Here is a 21,776-nt window from a genome sequence, read left to right on the forward strand (position 1 = left end):
TTAAGGATGCAGGGGTAATGGGAGCTAACATATTCCTTTTCAGATCACCTACCTGTCTGGCCCCTGAAAGAATCAAATGGACTATGGTAGATTATGGTGGACTAGTGTAAACTTAACTGGGTGGCAGTTAATCATTGTTGCTGTACCAGATATGGTATCATTATGAAGACCACAACTCCTAGCATCTACGGTTATTGTTCTGTACAATGCAGGTTTTCTCTCCATATCAGTAGAGAAGATCAAAAGCTGTTTGCCTGCTGATGGCAAAGACCAGGTCTTATTTACTGTCTTGCCTCAGAGCTGTTAACTCTCCTGCTCTCTGCCAATATACAGTCCACAGGGACCCTGATCATTTTGACATTCCTAAGAGCATCACAGTGGTCTGAGACATTGATGACATGCTAACTGGACCTGGCATGTAAGAAATGTCAAGTATCTTGGGCACTCTAGTAGAGTGGTTCCCAACGGGGGGCAAGCTTGCTTCCCAGTGTACATTTGGCAATGTCTGAAGACAGTGCAGCAGGGTGTGGGAAGGAAGGCTACTGGCATCTCGCTGGTAGAGAATTATAAGGTCCAAAATATTAATAGTGCTGTTCCAATAGGACACATCTGGGACAGAGGTGGCAGATAAGCCAAAGAAGATTCAGTGACCTGCTACATCGGTGATGTTTTTATGGCTTCAGTGGCCTGGGTGTATTGAGATATTTCCTCTAAGGTCATATCTCCTACCACTAAGATGGAGGGAGATGGGAACCAGCAGATACATTCCTTTTCTTTCCTACCTCTGGATTGCTTCACCATAGACTATAGTTCAAGAAGCCTCTCAGAAGGTTGTTCTGTGAGAGCAAGGAAGCAAGGACTCATTTGCTTTTTTTTAATCTTTTTTTTTTTTAGGGATACATAGATTACACAGAATGTTACATTAAAAACTATAAGATCAATTGGTAGCCAGTTTGGCAGTATGATCCTATATTGGCATTCTCTTCTTCGCTGCCTTATTTTCCTTTTCCCCGTCCCTGCTTCACTGGGATTGTCTTCTTAATTAAGTTGTAACACATAAGCTTTTGTCTCAAGCTCTGCTTTCTGTGGAATCCAGGATAAGACAGGTGGGTTTGCTGGGCAACTTGAAGGCATTTGTAATTCTAACATGTAATATCAGTACTTAGAGCTAAAAGACTATAACACTTGCTTTGTACCAGTTAGAGTACTAAGCTTAGTTTTACATGGGTTATGTCATTTAATGCTCGCAATGACAGTCTGAAGTAGGTAATATTATTATCTTCAATTTATGAAGAAATTGTATCTTTGAGAGATTAATTTGGCTAAGGTTTTACAGTCCGTAATTAACAGAACTGAGAATTCAACCCAATTCAGCCAGGCTCTAGAGACTTGTTCATCTAGCTTTTAATTACCATGCCACTCTGCTATGCTTTCATGTTCTATAACTGTAATAACTGTGATATGGCAAACTAGTCCCATCTCAAACATCTTGAGAATATTTGGTTGCTCTTCTTAATTGATGCTATCTCTATACAGTTGATCCTTATTATTTGCAGATTCTGTTTTTGCATATTGGTCTACTCACTGAAATTTTTTACTTGGACCCTCCAAATCAATACCCATGGGTGCTATCTGAGTCATCTGCGGACACGAGTAGAGAGGAGAATAATTTGAATCACCCAATGTGCATGTTCCCAGCTGAGGTTGAGCAAGGTGACACTCTGCCTTCTTGTTTCAGCTCTCAGGCTGTAAACAAGTGTCCCTTTTGTAGTAAATTTAGTGCCACTATGTTTGCATTTTTGATGGTAATTTCACTATCTAAAATGGCCTCAAGTGTAGTGTTATAGTGCTGTCTAGTGTTCCTAAGCACAAGAAGGCGGTGATGCGCCGCATGGAGAAAATATGCATGTTAGATACGTGCCATTCAGGTATGACTTACAGTGCTATTGTTAGTGTGCGCAATGTCTCAACAAATCAATGATATATACTAAGTAAGGTATTTTTAAACAGAAACACACGTAAAACAAGGTTATGCATTGATCAGTTGATGAAAACGTTTGAACAGAGGCTCTCAGGAACCTAGCCCTATATTGTCCTCTGCGAGCAGTGGATCAGTGTTCACTAATTGAGAGTTCATGGTGACTTTTTAGGGCATAACTGCTGTAAAATAGCAAGGATCAACAGTACTTGTCTTGATATGGGAATCCATTTAAAAACCATATTTAAAGGCTTTGGTTTGAAAATGCTGCACTGATTATTTTCAATAATGCCCATGGTAGCCACAGCATAAAAAAGTTTTACAGCTGGGAACAATGAAGCTTTATAAAGATAATTTTGGCTGCTCTTTAAAAAGAGGAAATTAGTTAGGAAGCTATTACAAGACTCTAGGAGAAGCAGGGATTTTATTTTATTTTGTTTTGTTTTTGTTTGTTTTGCAAGGGTAGGCAGGGGGATGTGTGAAGCAGCAGCATGGCTTTTTTACATTTGTTAAATGTTAAATGTGAGATGCCTAATAGACATCCAAGTAGAGATGTCAAGTAGCCGGTTGGAGATCCAAAGTCTGTGGTTCAGAGGACAGGTCTGGGCTGGAGTTGTCACGGTGGGAGTTGTCAGCATAAAGTCAATCTGTGCACCCAAGGGATCAGTAAGGAAGTGAGTGTGGTCAGAAAGGAAAAGACTTCGAAGAGCTAAACCTGGAATTACTCTATTGGTAAAGATTTGAGACAGGAGGAAGAGTCAGCAAAGGACACTTAGAAATAGAGGCCAATATGGTAGGGGGAAAACCAGGGTTAAGCTCCAGGGTGACATGAAGAAAGAATCAGCTAATCCAGTGTTGTTACTCAGAAAGTCAGGTGAGGGCTGATGACTAATTTATATCTGATGGTTTTATTCAGGCTGTTGGTTATTTCTCCATCTCTGAGCTCACTCACTCCAAACTCACCCAAACCCTTTTTTTTTTGTACCTCCCTCCTCCCAGTCAGCCTTTCTTAGTTTTTGCTTCTTCTAATGGAAATCAAGTTTCCTGAGATTCTTTCAATGCTCTTCCCCACCTGTTTCCTGGGTCAAAGCAATACAAGGCCCAAATGTTAGCAGTTCAAAGCAGAAATGTCTTTAGAAAGGGAAGGGGATTAGAAAGAGAGGGAAGGCTGTGAATTTTGATAACTTTATATATACACACACACACACACACATATATATACAATATTTTTTGTCCTTGTTTTGTTCACTAAAATTAAAACCATTCAAACTCACCAGCTATCAAAGAAATACAGATAAAAAACAAACTGGCCCCCATTTCTGCACATCAGATTAGCATTTTAAAAAATATCCTGTATGGGCAAGACTCTGTATATACCACTGGGGGAGGTGTTAAGTGGTAAAACTTTTCTAGGGGGCAATTTGGCAATATATAATTTTTTAAAGTTCCTACTTCACACCTTTTGGTCTAGTAATTGATTTCAGCAATTTATCTTAAGGGGATAATCAGAATGCACCCAAAGATTTCTATAAAAGGATGTTTACTGTTATTTCTTACAGAAAGTAATTAAAAGAGTTTCATATCTGACATTAGAGCTTGAGTCAATAAATTATGACACAGCCACAAAAGAAGTCCTGGGTAGCTAAAGAATATTTTGAACGGGAGGAAGAGATGAGATGTGGAGGCGTTTTCGGGACGTGGAGTTGTCCTGGATAGTGCTTCACGGACAATTACGGGACATTATAGATCCCCCCAGGGCCCACTGGATGGAACGTGAGAGAGTCTGGGCTATGATGTGGACCATTGACTATGGGGTGCAGTGATGCTCAGAGATGAACTTACCAGGTGCAATGGATGTGTCATGATGATGGGAGAGAGTGTTGCTGTGGGGGGAGTGGGGGGCGGGGGCGGTGGGGTTGAATGGGACCTCATATTTTTCATAATGTAATTAAAAAAAAATAATTAAAAAAAAAGAATATTTTAAAGATATAAGACCATGTCCACAAAGTACTGTCAAATTTTTTTAAAAAATCAGGTTATAAAATTGATTTATAGTAAGATTCTGATTTTGTAAAGAGAAAGAATAGAAAAATTGGAAAGATAGTGAATAAAATCTTATTTCCACACATGCTGGAGACTACTTGTGTTTTTATTCATTCAACAAGCATGTGACAGGCACTGTTCTAGGAACCTGGGAAATAGCAGTGAAAACTGACAGAATCCCTGTCCTTGTGATGCTTCCATTCTATCAGGAGGAAGATGATAAGCAATAATAAATAAAGGAATCATATATCTTTTAGAAGGTGGTAAGTGCTAGAGGAAAAGCACAGGGCAAAAGAAGAGGGACAGACAGTGGGATGGTTGCAATATTAAATAGGGTTGTCACACTAGGTTTCATTTAGAAGATGGCATTTAAGAAAATACTTTATGGAGGTGAAGGCATTAGCCACATAAATATTGTAGAAAAAGCATTCCAGGTAATGCAAAGACTCATAGTGGGGAGTGATCTGATGTGTCTGAGAAGCAGCAAGGAGGCTAGCATGGCTCGAGCAGAATGAGTAGTAGGATATGGGTTCGACTACGTAAACCATGATAAGCTACTGTAAGGACTTGGCTATGTTGAAAATAGGTTAGGAAGCTATTACAGTAATCTAGACATGAGATGATGGTGTTAGGTTCATGGTGGTGCAGTGAATGTCATGAGAGTTGGTTTTCTTGATGGTTTGGATATGGGGGACAGAGAAAGAGAAGATTCAAGGTTTTGGTCCTTGAAATTAGGAGGATCAAGTTGTTAGCAACTGAGATTGAAAGACTATGAGTAGAGCAGATTTGGCTTGGGGGAGGGGGGAAATCTGGAGTATAGTTTAGGACGTGATAAGTCTCTCCAAGGGGCGATGGCCAGGAGGTAGGTGGCTATGAAAATAAGGAGTTCAGGGGACAGGTATGGGTGAGATACACACTTGGGAGTCATGAGCATATAAATGGAATTTGAACCCATGGGAATGGGTGAGCTCACCAAAGGAGTAATTATAGACAAAGCAGAGAAGAGGTCCAAAGACTGCATCCCAGGACTCCAACCTCAGGAGGTCAAGGAAACCAGTAACAACTAAGTGTGGTGGAGAAAGAGGCCAGTGAAGCAGGAATAAAACCAAAAGAGTGTGGGACTAAAAGGTGTTTCATTGGATAATTTGACAAGTATATGTCTTGGGGTGGGCCTGTTGGGGTTTATGATGTTTGGGGTGCGTTGTGCTTCTTGGATATGTATATCTGTCTCTCTCAGTAGATTTGGGAAGTTTTCAGCCATTATTTCCTGCAACACCCCTTCTGACCCCTTTCCCTTCTCTTCTCCTTCTGGGATGCCTATAATACATATGTTTGTGCATTTTGCATTGCCATTCAAGTCCCTAAGTCCTAGCTGGATTTTTTCTATCTTTTTATCGATCAATTCTACTATCTGTTTGATTTCTGATGTACTGTCTTCCACATCGCTAATTCTCTCCTCTGCCTCTTCTAATCTGCTGCTATTTGCTGCAAGTGTATTTTTGATTTCTTGAACTGTGGTGTTCATTCCCATCATATCTGTTATCTTTTTGCGTATGTCTGCAATTTCCTCTCCAAGTGTTTTCTTCATATTGTTAAACTCTTCCTTTACTTCATTAAGTTTGTCTCTGATATATGTTCTGAGATCTTTAATTATTTGTCCGAAGTTCTGCTCCCCTTCCTGGTTTTTATTTGTTCATTGGATTCAGCCATGTTTTCCTGATTACTGGTTTGGTTTGTAGTTTTTTGTTGCTGTCTGGTCATCATTTTATCTTGACAGGTTTAATCAGTTCCTTAGTTTCTTTGTCTAGTCTTGGGGATTAATTAGCTGTTGTTCTTGCATAAGTGTTATATCTTCTCTTTGTCACTTTGTTTTTCTTATTCTAATTTCTTGTTGCTGGCTGAGTTCACTTTGAAGGAAAGTATTAGGGCCAGGGAAAGGCAATTGTGTAAAAAAGGAAAATGTGTAAAGTAGTATTGGTAATAAATGTTAACAGAGCAACAATATGAGATCTGGGAGGATGGATATTAGATTCATGTAAGTTGTGTAGAGTTATAGCAGTAAGTAGAGTACCTATAATGAGGTAGTCGACGGAATATGGGAGGAATATAGTATGTATTAAAAAGCCAGTGTTTTCATGAGGGAGGGAAAGAGAAAAGAAAGACAATAATATCAAGAGTGGATAAAAGACAGAAAACAAAACAAAGGTATTAGAAATTAAAAGTTAGACAATTTGGGAACCAAAGAAAGGGAGGTGGAATATAGGAGAGACAGTAGATGATGGAGGATAGCAAGATGTGGGGGAAAGGGGATTGTGTAGATGGCCAAAATCAATTCACACAGAAACGAGGAAATGGAGGATGAGGAAACCCAGCAAATGTGAGGTGTTCCCTGCAGCACCTATTGTATAATTAAGATAAAATAAAATAAGAAGAAAAAGAGGGAAAAGAAAAAAAAGAGAAGAAAAGGAAAAAAAAGGGGGGGGGGCAAAGAAAAGGGAGGGAAACAAGCAAGAAAAAGAAAAGAAAAAAGAGGAAAAAAAAAACCCTAAATAAATGAAAAAGGACCTTGGGGGATACAATGGGAGAAAAGACTAGGAGATAACGCAATATTAGCAACCAAGACAATAAAAAAAAAAAAAGAAAAGAAAAAAGAGAAAAAGGAAAGAGAAAAAAAAAAGGGGAAAAAAATGCAAACGTCGAGGGTTAGGACAATCAAGGACCTTAGATGGACCTCAGGGCGTGGTGGATTCAGGGATGGGAAGTCTGTGATACTACAGACTCACGAGGTGTGGGTCTCTGGGGTGTGGGCCACCAGGGTTTAAGGGACACAGACCTGGCAACCTCAAATCTGGTTAACAGGGAGCCTGGGAGCACCTCAGTGCAACACAGCCTTCAGGGATCCCTGCAGCTGGGTGTCAGCCCTATGGGGGGGGGTCACATCCACAAACTCTGACCTCTGTGTCAGAAACCCAAAATTCCCCCTCTCATAAGAGTCTCTTCTGTCGCTGTCTCACCAATTCGACTTCAGGACACCTCCTGCCCTGCAAGCCCCTGAAACAGCCTGCTGGGGTGCCTCTATATTGCAACCAATTTAAGGACGCTGCAGATCAGCAGCCAGCCCTAGGGGGCGGGGCTCTAGCCAGAAGTGCTGATCTCCATGTCAGAAACCCAAAATTCCATGCTTTGCAAAAGACTCCTCCCGTCTCTGTTTCACCTAATTGGCTTCCAGACACCTCCCACCCTGCAAGCCCCAAAACAGCCTGCTGGTGACGCCTCTTTATTGCGACCAATTTAAGGACCACTGCAGATTGGCAGCCAGGCCTAGGGGGCGGAGCTATAGCCGGAAGTGCTGATCTCCGTGTCAGAAACCCAAAATTCCACGCCTCGCAAAAAACTCTGTCTCTGTCTCAGTCTCACCAAATCAGTTTCCAAAGACTTCTTGCCCTGCAAGCCCCTGAATAGCCCGCTCAGGGCCTTCTTACTTCCTTCAGGGTTTTTTTTTCTTTATAGATAGACTAAGTAGCAGCATGTTTGTATGCTGTTAGGGAGCCTGGTCAATCTAATGTGATCATTAATACCCTGAAGGAAGTAAGAAGGCTGTGGATAGAATTGTTGAAAGGTCACACAAGGACTACCTGTATAACAAATCCTCTCCCACTAGTCTGGTCTACTCCATTGCCTGAAATTCCTAAATCTCCAGGCCATCTATTGGCTCAGGAGGTCATATTTAAAATATAAACATTTAGGGTCAGCATGACCTCACAGAGCAATGATCCTTATTATGTTCAGCACCCCCCACCCCACACACCAAGAGGCCATTCACCCCCATTGGAAAATGTCTGTGGCCTTGAATCTGAGAATCAGAGAAACTATCAAATGCTATGAATCTGTGGTAGAAAAGCCTAGTTTGTGAGAGAAAATCAGGGAGAGAGAAAAATCTTCACCCTCTGACTCTATTCCTGAAAGAACTTAACCCAGGAAACCAAAGTACCTCCTATTTGCTGTCCCTTCACCAAGGGTATTAGTAGGATTTCAAAGGGCAAAGCCCAGAATTTAACTTTGTACATCTCTGCTTTTCAGGAACCAGTATATCTAAGTCAGAACCCAAAACTTAAGTTTCCACCTCCATTCTCACCTCCCTGCCAGTAACATTCCCACACGGATGGTATGTGTTCTCTTTCTCCCTCCCAATATCCTCATTTTCCTTCCCTCCTTCTCTTTATAAAACCAGTTCTCAGAAAAAATTCCCAGAAGGAATGGTGGTTTAGAATGGACAGGAGTTTTCTATTAGTACTCATTTTACAGACGAAGAAATTAAGTCTCAGAGAGGTGAATTGCTCAAAGGCCAATAGACAATGTGTGGAAAACTGCAAAAAGGATTTGATCAGCTCATTTACATTGAGATATAATCATTAATATGTTGTCTGTCAAAGGCAGGTTCTAACAGAAGCCATTGGCCCTGAGTCAAAGGAATGGATGGTGAAAGCTGGAAAGGGAGGCAGGGGAGGACGCCATTCAGCAGCAGGCAGGCCTTTGGATGTCTGATAACTGCATAAGCAGCTCCCTGACTTGTCTACCCCAGTGGTTCTTGAGTGGGGGCAATTTTGCCCCTAGGGGACATGAGAATATCTGGAGGTATTTTTGGTTATCATGACTTGGGAGGAGGGTACCATCGGCATCTAGCAGAGAGAGGCCAGGGACGCTACTAAACATACTACAATGTACAGAACTGCCCTTCCCTCTGACATTACCTCGTCCCAAATGTCATAATGCCAAGGCCGAGAAACCCTGTTTTAATCTGAAGGAAAAGGAAGGAAAGAGAGGAGAACATTACCAAAAGTTGGCTCTGGAGCAGTGTTCCATGTAGAGCTGTTCGTCGGAAAAGGGGGCCAAGTGGATGTCGCCAAATGTCGGGAACATCATTCCTAATTGCAAAAGACAACAGACCCAGAAGGTGACTTCTATTGCCTTTTGATTGAAGGTGACACTTACCTGCTATCTGAGACAAGTTCACTCTAATTTCATCTTATTTATTTTACAGCAAGCTGAAATAGAATTTTGCCTCAATGCAGGAAAAAGAAAATTAGGTGTAAGATTGGAAGAGCTAGAAAAGACATCAACAACATCAAAGCAAGTCGGAAAGCTGTTTGCTGATGACATGTGGACGGTCTTAGGTGTGGCCTTTAACCTGGCATATTTACCTTCTCAACTCTTGACTCTTTTCCTTTACGTATGTCCTGTGCCTGGAATTCCAGGCAATCTCTTGCATTTATTTTTTTCCTCTTATTTATTGTAAAAACAAATTAGCTTTGAAGTGAATGAAAATGTTATCATCCCATCATATGATTATTTTTATTCCCTGTCTTTGTCCCTGTATAACCAGATCGACTATTTATCTTCATACACGTGCTATCAGAATCTAGGCCTACATGGAGGCTCCCCTATTCCACGCTGGAAAGCACATACATGTGTTTTGTTCCTGGCAACTGTGATCACGTGGGGGAAAGGTGGATTCATCAGTGAGCAAACAAGCAGTGAGATCGGCAGGCCTGAATTCAGGACTTTCTTACCAGGTACAACTGGTAATTGGCATTATTATTATTCTTGTCATTTTAGGGACACCCTTTTTTATAGGCATTTATCATATTGTACATGAAAGAAAGGCTAATATTAACCCTATTTCAGATAAAAAGAAGATGCCAAAAGCTTCCAGAGGAGAAAACTACGTCATGCTAAATGATCGTAAGAATGGAAATGTACCTCTCAATAGCAATACTAGAATCCAAAAATTTTAGAAAGATGCCTTAAAAATACTGAATAAATACTGTTTTCAAGTCAGAATTTTCTACCCAGACAAATGATAATACAAAGACTCAATAAAAAGTAACTTCTCGAAGGGTTCTCCAGATTATAATGTATTTCACTGAAATGCTGGTGTAAATGACATAAAAGGAAGATAAAAGAAGGGTGATGGAAAGTCCAAGGAGAACCGCCATGCAACAGATTGAAGAGTGAGCAGGCCATGTTTGGAGGAGGACAGAGGATTACAGGAGTTCGGCCCCATAGAATAATTATTGATAGGCATCTGTCAGATCTGCGGGAGCACGGAAACAATTAGCTGTGCGTGTACAGAAAATTAATGAAAATATGAGGCAATTAACTCTTGGGGAAAAAAGATTTTATGAGAAAATAAATATAATCATAGTATATCACCTGATACCACTGAAAAATAGTTATATTATCATAATAAAGTAAACATTGATTACTGATTTAACTGAATAATGATATAAGTTCATGTTTCATTATCCTAATTCTGAAATCTGAAAAACTCTGAAATGCAATAAAATGCTTTCTAAGTTTGCAGCAACATCATTTGATGGCAAAAACTGACCTGGACTGACATGAGACTATTTATAATCTTTATTTATCCTCCTTGGTATCAGTATTCATATGTTTTGTTGCCAAAATAAAATGCATTTCATTAGAGAGTGTTGCCACAGATCCCACTGAAGACAGTAAGTAATGTATGGTGAATGGTTGTATTACCTTCCTGAAGTCCTCCAAATTGTGAATTCTATAAAGCATCTGGCCCCAAGGGTTTGGATAAGGAGTGAGGACCTTCTCAATATACTGAGAAGAATTGGGGTGGGGGGGGGTGGGGAGGGTGCATCAAAAAGGAAAGGAGTTGTTATGTACAGTTAAATTCTCAATCAGAGAGTGACTAGAATAGCAATATTACAATTTTGTATAGAAACATGTAGGTAAATAATAGAAGAAACAACAAAGAGTTCAAAGTGGTTGTCTTTGGGAAGCTGTTTGCGAATGGGGAGAGGTGTGGCAGAGGGTTACTATTTTTCACTGTAAGCCTTTTTACTATTATTTGATGTTTTAAACTATGTCTTATTTTGATGGAAAATAAAAATAATTAGGAAAAAAATCAATCATACCTTCCCTCAGGAAGGAATAGGTTAAAAAGCTGATTAAATCAGCATTCTACTTGTCTAGTTAAAGATACATAGCTCAATAAAAATTTTCATATCCATTTCAAACCTCAAGGAATAAAAGGATGCCCAGATATTAAATCTAAATATTTAGCTCAGAGGGGCTCAGTGGATACACATTAATTAACCATATTCAAAATCCCATCATATAAAAGTACCTAAACATCTTAAAATTTCCAGTAAAAAATGCCATAAAAATCTTCCCTGGGGGCATTGAGGAGGAAATCCGTGCAGCTTTGTTCCTTTACTTTCATCTCCCACATTTCAATTTTATCTCATGAACACAAGGCTTCCAAAATCATACTGGGCTGTTTTATAATGGGAATGCTAATGAAGTTCTTGACAGTAGGTAGACTTGGCCTGAGTTTATTTATTTATTTTTGGATGAGTTTTTGTTAGTGCCTATTTCCTGAATGCCTAAATTTTGAAACATTTCTGAAATTCGAGCTAAGTCCCAAGTTTTATTTAGCTGCATATACCTCATAACTTGGTGTGTAGGTATGAATTGCCCTCGCTTGTTCTAGTTTACATTGGATATCAAGGTAGAGAGCTACAGCATTTGTAAACTTAAAGTACTTAGGATTTGGGGGAAGAGCTGCAATTCTCACAAGGGAAGCAACTTTTTAAGTTGACTGGTTGCCTTCCTTGTAGTAACTAAAGAAATGCGCTATTGAAACATACCCACTCTCTCCGGTGAGTGGACAGCTGGTGTATGCAGGGGCCTTTAAGTGTCATTTCAGTGTCAGACAGTCCTAGGACAAAATCTCTGCTCTATCACTTATTAGATGTGTGTCTCTGCTAACTACCTCCTCTCACTAGCCTCAGTTTTCTCTTTATAAACTGGGGATCATAATAGTGCTTTTTGCAAACCTATGTTCCAGTCTCAGCACTATCAACATTTTGGGCTGGGTAATTCTTTACTGTGTGGGGCTGTCCCCCACAATGTGTCCATTCAAGATGTTTAGCAGCATCTCTGGTCTTTGCCCACTAGATGCTGGTAGCAATCCCTCCCCCCAGTTGTGACAAATTCTCCAGACATTGTCAAATGCCTCTGAAATGGGGACGCCAAAACCTGTGAGTCTCAGTACTCATTCTTCAAATAGCCTAAAACCATCTGTTCTTCAGATTTTATAAGAATGTCATAAAATAATTTATGCAAATTGCTGAGTACATGCAGACACTTAGTAAGCACCTAAAAAATATTGGATTTTATATTATTATCTTGGTTATATATAGTGATCATAAGAAAGGGGGAAGAAACAGGAAAAGAACATACCAGAAAAGACAGGAGGATCCCAGGGAGTTTCTCACATTATAGAAGGCCAACACTTGAAAGGGTGTTAGAGGTTATTTTCAATATACAGATGAGGACACCAAAGTCAGAAGGCCAAGCGTCAGTCAGAGTTTGTTAAAAGAAAGTGATAGCACCAGGACAAAATCATATCTCTGAGCTGGTGCTCTACACGGTATTGATACTGTGCCTTGCACTGCTACCTGGGCTCTACTGTTTGGACACTAGCTCATTGCTTATGGAAAAGCAAGCTGAGAAAATCAAAGAATTGTATGTAACAGAAATGTTCTCTCCTTGTCCAGAATCAAATGTGGAGGAGAGAGGGCAGCAAACTTTTAGTCAACGTTTTGCCTGTTTTCTTAAACTACGAATTAGCTAACTCACCATTGGGTTTCAGCCATTTTTTGGAATGCAGGTAACTCTCCAGCATTCTTTCATTGAACAGCATGTATCCCATTGGTTCAGAAATGATCATATCTACAGCTTCAGGAAGTGAGATTTCTTCAATTTTCCCTGGCAAAACAATGATCTTGTCTGAAAGGTGGTTATTCTTCACTAGAATCTGAAAAAGATAAAAATAGAATACCAGTACTGTTGTTATAAGAATCTTCTGAAAAAGAAATTATATAGATTATGAGTGGGGAATGTAATAGGGATGGGGGGAGTGATGCATTTGTTTCTAGAAGCATTTTTAAAGAAAATTAATTTATTTTTCTTATTGTACAAATATTGCATGCTTATGACAGATAACCTAGAAGATACCAATAGGAGGCAAATAAAAACACCTATAATCCTACCAAATACAAATAACTTAGTATTTTGATGTATAACCTTCCAGACTTTACACAAATAGACACGTGTGTGTGTGGTTTGTGTGTGTATGCGTGTACATGTGTGTATACATTTTGATAGATTGTTATTTATTAATGTTTTCAGTTCATTTCCAATTTTTCTACCTGCTGTAAAAACGTCACACAGCTGTGTTCAAATTACACAACTTAATGATCCTGATCCTCATTAAATTATCCTTTGGTTTTTTGACTTCCAAAATAAATAATACCATGTTCATTAACCTTTCTTTAGAAGTTCCTTTGTACAGTCATGTACTCACTTTCTTTGATGAGCTCTATATTCTATTTAATAACTTTGAACTCTCTTAAAAGAGAGAACCTAAAGAGAAATTTATTTATTATATTTCTGATACATTTCATAATATATTTCTAATGTTTCTAATATATTTCTTCTTAAGGCTATATATGACAAGGTAATTGCATCATTACATTTATGCCTTTCTAGTGCCTTAAAAAGATTTCCTAATAAACACCTTATATTCACCAGCATAAAAAAACACAATACATTCCTTTGCAAGTTGTAGCTCCCTGAGACTCTTAGACATTTGCCCATTGTATTTATACATGGTCAGAGTATTTTCATAATTTGCTTCCTTTCTTCAACCTAAATGCAGTACACCATATGTTTGTTATGATTCAGTAGTAATTTTTCCACTTCTGGTCACATTTTCAGATGGCTAAGGTACTTTTTACATCTAAGCATCATCTAAGGTGCTGCTCACTATCATGTTACCTATAAGCTTATTAATGTCTTTTCTACTTAAATAGTATAAGTGCTTCCTTAGATCAGAGATCACTAAGGAAGAACAATGAAGAAAACCATTTGAATATGTCATCAACTTTCAACTTTTACCCATGCACAAGGACTCTTGGAATTCCATTTGATCACCATTCCATACTTGCAGAAGCAAAGTTTATGGGGTTCTGTGGAAACAAAGTTTAAGCTTTTGATACCCTACTTCTTTCTCTACACTCTCTTCCCAAGAGTTGATTCAGCTATTCAGCTATAAGGCTCCATTGTGGATGGCGGTCCAAACTTCATCTCTGGTTGACCCTCTCACTGAGTTACAGCCATCATCACCTACAGCTTCCACCAATGTGCTTTGACATCTCCTCGACATCTAGCAGTAAAGAGCCAAACTCTGCTTTCTAAGGAAAACTAACTGTTCCTCTAAGTTTCCCTTTAGAGTTTTGTATACTCTTGTGTGTCCATGATTCTGTTCTGGTCACTAAAACTACAGTCCTTAGTATCCTGGAGACAGAGTTACTTTCTACAGATAACCAATCATGTGTTTTCTTTTTTCACCTTTCATAAACATCTCATTTCCACCTTTTCCTTTTTTTAAAATTTATTTTTATTTTTTGTTTTTGTTTTTAGGAAGGAAAAGAGGGTTTATTTGCTGGTGGGAGACCAGAGATGTAAAATCTCAAATCAGCTTCCTCTATCTTCAGAAATTCAAATATTTTATACCACTGGGTGCTAATGAATAATTGGGGCAGATCTAGACACAGGTTCCTTCATTAATAAACACTAAGGGGCTGAAAATGATGGGGTGGGTACCAAACCAGGGTGAGTACAAAGTTACGATCACTTTTAGAGATCAAGGTTCTAGGGTAGCAAAGTACAGAGTAGAGGTCAATGACAAGGCTTTTCATATGGATATTAAACAGGAGGGTGGAACAGTTACCCTCACAATGGCAAGTGAGCCTAGTTCTGAAATAACTGTAAACAAAACTAAGCTCAGTCTAGAATTACCATCACAAAAGTAAGTATACAGGATTAGAGGCTAAATCTAGAATAACTATAAACAGGGATAAGAACAGTTTAGAATGATCATCATAATAGCAGGTCTATGTTAGATCCAGTCTGTTTCATCAATTTCAGATACTAACCTTCTGCTATTTTATAATATAAAGGTATCTACCTAATGATTTTATAATCATAATTATATGGTAATTCTTAACTCTCTTACAATTTCAGGCTTCGTTTTCACTGCAAAATGGGGCACTTTTGTTTATGATCAAAGTAACTAAACCTATTTTAACGTTAGGTAACGGAAGACAGGACTGCCTCAATGAAGACCCTGGTGTTCGCAGAAACCAAGGTGGGGATGGATTTAAATTGCTGTGGTTCAACTTCCCCTGGAATAGTATGATCCACCAATGTTGGGGAAAGGGACAAAGATCACTCTTAACTGCTTCCTGCTGGCAAGGAGCAATGTTAGGGGACATTTTCTGGTGAATGGTGAGACCCATGCAATGGCAATACTTTTGGACATTCCTTTTCCCCGGGCACTGGTCTGGAGAGGCTGGTATGCTACAAAGAGTCCAGTAGCCTGCAATCATACTTTGACTCACGATTCTCACTCCTTTGGTATGGTTGTCTTCAGGTTTCCCATCATTTCACATCCCTGGAATTGACTGCTTTTAAGATCTCCTTTGGAATTGTGTTACATGTAATGTGCAAGCTCTTTCTTGGAAATACCTTTATATATATAAAAATTGGAGAAAAAGTTATTTGGGTATTATTTGGTTAACAGGTTTTTTAGCAAGGAAGCTATATTTAGAAGGCTTTGCTTTAAATATTTGGTTTTTTTTTTTTTTAAAGATTTATTTATTTATTTAATTTCCCTCCTTCCCCTGGTTGTCTGTTCTTGGTGTCTATTGGCTGCGTCTTGTTTCTTTGTCCGTAGTAAAGCTCCCCTTCCCTTGGGCCTTTTCATTTCAGGTTTCTGTCTTCCATCTTCTCCTTTCTACCTGCATCAACTTGTCCAGTTCCTAATATCTTCCAGTATAGAATTTATTAAATGAAATGAAAATGATAAATGAAAATAATAATAGTAATGCCTACTTTATAGAGTTAAGAACATATTAAAGGTTTTGTAAGTATTAAAAGTATTATTGTCATATTATTATTAAAGAATACTATTCACTTAAAAGGAGAAATTCAGATTAAAAAAACATAAAAATGAAAAATCACTTGTATTCTTGCCACCCAGATGTTGGTAGAGTATACTTCCAGCAGACACTGGAGTGTATCTCTGTTTATAAAATATATATTTTGTAATAATATTTCATACTTTTTCACTTGTGTTTTGAATCTGTTTTCTGGGCATTTTATACATTATGACTTATGTAAAACACATTAACTCACACTGGGGTGAAAAGAAAAGGCTCCTTGTGACCTGAGACATTTGACCCGGGAGCTCTGCTGACACCAGGCCCTCCCCAGCTGCCACAAGGGCAAAAGGCATCAATATCTCAGTACCTGGCACACTTTGGAGAAAAGTTCTATTTTGGACCCTTTCCATGAATTGTTCTACAACATGATTTTTATTTGCTGTACAGTTTGACATAGATGTACTCTGATTCATTTAATCAATCCCCTCTTTTTGGACATTTTGGTTGTTTCAATTTTTTCATTATTATAATAGCCTATTGATAATAATGTAACTAAAGCTGGAGAACACTTGTCACTATTTCCTTCAAAGTTAAAATGTGTGGAATTATTAAGAGTTTCTGATACATACTGCCCCACTGCCTGCCAGGAAAACGGCTGCATTTCTAAATTTCAAGCCCTTTCTAAATTCTGTTTATGGGTTGTGAGGTTGTCTATCGCAAGGTACAAAACAGTCTATATCCATACCCTCAGCAACTTTTAACAGGACATTGGAATGGGAGCTTTACTCTCTCAGCTTTGTCTGAGGACCCGATATGCTGCGATATCCAAGTATTGGGATATCCAAGTTGAGTGTGAGATAGACCTTGTATGTAGAATTTACAGAGATAATCCTTCACTTTTGAACTCCTCAGGGAGATCAGAGATAAAAGGTTTCAGAGAGAGGATTTTATGAGCTATGAGAGGGTAATTTTGTTTCACAAGAAAGAATTTTTGAGCCTCATTGTTCTCCTTGATAAACAAGATGTTCCACATATCTGGAAGAGAGCAAGCAGGCCTGCTTACAGGATATCTCATCTTGTGATTTCATCTACTCTTTGACTACTTTCAGAGGGCACTGGGTTAGAAATCTGAAGATATGGATTCTAGTCCTGCCTTTAGCACTAAATGGCTGAGTGATCTTGGATAAGCCATTTAAACCCTCTAAATTTTGGTGTCAACCCCCCGCACAAAACTAGGGCTTAAAATTGGAGCTATTCTAAGGCTCCTTACAACTATATTTTATGATTAGAAGAAAGTAAAATTTCCAAAAATTTGTCATAGACGTTCAGGAAAAGAAGGGCTCCATGATAAAATAATTCTGGAACTTCATTCTAATATATATCCTTCTTATAAATTCAAAGGGCATTAGCATTTTAGTATCTTTGAGGAGTTGTGCAGAAAAGTAAATCCTTTGGCTTGGTTAAATTTAAGGACATCCAAACATATTGAATACCTAACAGTTTTTTTTTTCACTGAACATCTATCTATCACAGATCTTTAAGAAACAGTAGAAATACTTCTTTGATAATGCTAGGTTTGATTATAATTGCTTAACAAAGATATTTGAAAAGAGGACATAAACTGATCCAACAATAGCTCTAAGACACAATGGCAACTAATTCCAGATGGAAGATATACTCTTTTCTTTGATTCATCTTGCTGTCACCACACCGTGGTTTACAACATTCCCAGTATTATAGAAAAGACAGATCATTTTTCACTAGCCTCTCACCTCATGTACTACCCTAAAAATCTGTAACTCAGTGGAGATATCCTTTTCCAGGAAAAACAGGAACCTTGACATGTCCTCCTGGTTCCAGCAGAGGTCCATAACCAAGAGCAAGGGTCCCACCATCTACCACATTCATTGCTGCACTGTGACTTAGTCTCCAATTCAATTGGGTTTCTAAAGCCTGTGCCAACAGTAGAGCATCTCTCTATGGCTTAAACACACACAAACTTAGGTGGCGGCAGCAGCAGAAATTAATCCTTTTAAGTCCCAGGGTAACTGCCAAAATCAATTAGGGCAGCCAATACACCTCATATGCTGTAGTTCTTGTCTCATTTGGGAAGTATTTCATTGAATTAAATGTGTTAAAAATGTACTGTTTATTTTTTCTTATTCAATTTAGAAGTTAAATTGGGCCTAGATCGAGGCTCTGCCATATAATACAGCACTTAATTATATTCCATTTCAAAGCAATGAAAAGAATAAGCGTTTTGAAGGTGAAAGACCTGGGTTCCAGTTGTACTAGTTAGGGTTCTCTAGGGAAACAGAACCCACAGGAGGTATCTGCAAATATTATGAGATTTTATAAAATTGTCTCATGAGACTGTGAGGATGAATATGTCCAAATTCTGTAGGGCAGGCTGCAAGCTGAGATTTCTGATGAAGGTTTTTGATGAATTCTCTAGGAAAAGCATGCTGGCTATAGTAGAGATGGAAATTCCCTCTTCTGACTGCTGAAATCATCATTCTTCTTTTAAGGCCTTCAACTGCTTGGATGAGATGTATCTCATTGCTGAAGGCAATCTCCTCACTTGAGTGTAGATGTAATCAGCCATAGATGCAATCTATTTACTAATAATTTAAGTCTACAAAAGGTCCTCCCAATAACAATTAGGCCAATGTTTGCTTGACCACAGAACCGGGCACTATTACCTGGCCAAGTTGAGACATGAGACTAGCCATCACACTAGTCTAGATCATCTGCTTACTAGCTGTGAGACTGTGCCCAAGACAGTTTCTTAAAAGTCCATTTTTTCCTGTATAAAATGGGAAAAATAATAGTACCTACATTTGAGGGTTATTTCAAGGATTAGATGAAATGAGAAAGCATAAAGCAACATATAAAATAAAGAAACGATAGATTCAATAAAACCGAAGTTCAAAGACAAGGAAGATAAAGCAATAAAACTGAGATTAAAAAGATAAATTACATTCAACATGATGTCTTCAAGGTTCATCCATGTTGTCACACGTATTAGTACATCGTGTTGAGTGAAAAATGCCAGACACAAAAGGACACCTGCTGCATGATCTCACTGATAAATAATTAGAATAAGCTAATTCACAGAGTCAGAAATTAGAAAAGAGGTTACTAGGGACCTGGGTGAGGTTAGTATATAGGAAGTTAATGCTTAATTGGTTTGGAATTTCTATTTGAAGTGATGGAAAGTTTTGGAAATGGATAGTAGTGACGGTAGCACAACACTGTGAATGTCATTAGCAGCACTGAATTACATATTTGAATGTGGATGAAAGGGGAGAATTATAGGTTGAATATGCTACCAGAATAAAAATAAAATAAACCCACAGGACTGTACAACACAGTGAACGCCAATGTAAATTATGGGATATATAGTGCAATTATAGTAATAACATTCTTTCATCAGTTGTACCAAAGATACCACACTAGTGCAAACTTTTGAAAAATTTATTGAAGTATATCACTCACACATAAACATACATAAACAATAAGTGTATATAATAGTTGTGAACTTACAAAACAAACATACATAGCATCATAGAGTACTCTCATAATACCAGTACTTTGCATTGTTGTCTAACATTTAAACTAAGATTAAAAAGCATTGTCAAAATATTATGATTAACCAAAGCATTTTCCCCCAACCAAACCTATTATTATTGTCATCTTTATATCATTTATATGTGAACATACATAAACAATAAGTGTATAGTAGAAGTTGTGGACTTACAAAGCAAACATGCATAACATCATACAGGGGTCCCCTACATCAACCCTCCATCAACACCTTGCATTGTCATGAGACATTTCTTACAGATTATGGAAGAATATTGTCAAAATCTTACTACCAATTACAGTTCTCATCTCCTATTTGGTGTATTTCCCCCCAATCCACCCTATTATTAATTTTTAAATATATTTTTTATGACAGAAGTTGTAAACTTATAAAACAATCATGCACATGTGCAGAATTCCCAAACAGCTTTCATTTATCAACACACCACACTGTGCTAGAACATTTCTTACAGATAAAATAATATCATCTGATTGTTACTGTGTCCATAGTATACATTTAGCACACATTCTCCATACTGCTCCATTATCAACACAGTACAACTTTGGCATAGATGCAAGCGTATTACATTATTACTGCTAACCACAGTCCATAGGTCACTCCAGTTGTATTTTCCTCATGCTTCTCCACATTCCCACCACCCTGCAGTAGTGATGTACATTTGCTCTAGCTCACAAAGGACACTCTTACATCTGTATCATCAACCACAATTCTCATCCACCTCTTGGTTTACTGTGTTATTCAGTTACTAGATTATTCTCTAGCATTCTGTCAATTGGCATTTACATCCCTAGACTACCATTTTCAGCCACATCCCATTTATAAACTAGCTGTTACTGTTACCATCTGCTCTATACATTTCCACACTTTTACATCAAAGCTAATTAAAACTTCTACATACATTAAACATCAGTAGTCCATCTCAGTCCTCCTCTTATCTCTTAAGAATCCACCACCTACCACTAGGGCTTGAATATATTTTCCTACAATTTCTTCTAGAAGCCTTATTGTTCTTGCTTTTGTATTTAGTTTTTTGATCCATTTTGAGTTAATTTTTGGAAAAGGTGTGAGAAAGAGGTCCTTTTTCCTTCTTTTGGCTATGGATATCCAGTTCTTTCAGCACCATTTGTTGAATGGACTGCTCTGTCTGAACTGTGTGGGTTTGATAGGCTAGTCAAAATTCACTTGACCATACATGTGAGGGTCTGTTTCTGAACAATCAGTTTGGTTCCATTGGTCTATGTATTTGTCTTTATGCCAGTACCATACTGTTTTTACCACTGTAGCTTGGTAATATAATTTGAAATCTGGAGATGAGAGTTCACTTTTCCTATTTAAGATATTTCTGGCTATCCAGGACCACTTACCCTTTCAAATAAATTTGATAACTGTGTTTTCAATTTTTAAAGAAAATGCTGGTGGAATTTTTATTGGGATTGCATTGAATCTGTATATCAATTTGAGTAGAACTGATGTCTTTATGATATTTAGTCTTTCAATCCATGAGGATGGAATGTTCTTCCAGTTATTTAGGCCTTTTTAAAAATTTTAACATTGAGTTGCTGTTTTCTGAATACAAGCGCTTTACATCGTTGGTTAAGTTTATTCCTATTTGAGTTTTATCTGTGATATTATATTTTCCCCACTCTTTTGACACTTTTAGTTACTTTTATTGATATAATCTTCATTTCTAGACTCTCTTCCTGGCTTTTCTCTCCTGTCTTTGCTTTTCAGGCTCTAGCACATCCGTTAGCATTTACTTAAAATCTGGTCTCTTAGGTAGAAATTCTCTCAGTTTCTGTTTATCTGTGAATATTCTAATCTTGCCCTCATTTTTGAAAGACAATCTTGCCAGATATAAAATTCTTGGCTAGAAGTTTTTCTCTTGTAGTATCTTAAATATTATTATACCACTGTCTTCTTGCCTCCGTGGTTTCTGGTGAGGAATCAGCACTTAATCTTATTGGGTATCCCATATCTGCATTGCTTTTCTCTTGCTGTTCTCAGAATTCTCTGTCTTTGACATTTGACATTCTGATTAGTATGTGAATCGGAGTTGGTCTATTTGGATTTTTTCAGATGGGAGTACATTGTGCTTCTTGGACAT

The 21,776-nt window shown here is 38.1% G+C and overlaps 1 protein-coding gene across 2 annotated transcripts in view; it reads right to left on the reverse strand.

Annotated features, from left to right (window-relative positions):
* LOC101443045 (histone-arginine methyltransferase CARM1-like) overlaps positions 1-21,776 on the reverse strand; it is a 303,051-nt gene that overhangs the window by 41,774 nt on the left and 239,501 nt on the right. For both annotated transcript variants that reach the window (XM_058301776.2, XM_071216706.1), the window contains 2 exons: positions 12,698-12,875; positions 8,856-8,946 (listed from right to left, as the gene is read on the reverse strand). In XM_058301776.2, coding sequence (XP_058157759.1) covers positions 8,856-8,946; positions 12,698-12,875 — 269 coding nt within the window. The remainder of the gene's footprint in view (positions 1-8,855; positions 8,947-12,697; positions 12,876-21,776) is intronic.

The sequence above is a fragment of the Dasypus novemcinctus genome, chromosome 8 (genome assembly GCF_030445035.2).
Source record: "Dasypus novemcinctus isolate mDasNov1 chromosome 8, mDasNov1.1.hap2, whole genome shotgun sequence".
Classification (NCBI taxonomy): domain Eukaryota; kingdom Metazoa; phylum Chordata; class Mammalia; order Cingulata; family Dasypodidae; genus Dasypus; species Dasypus novemcinctus.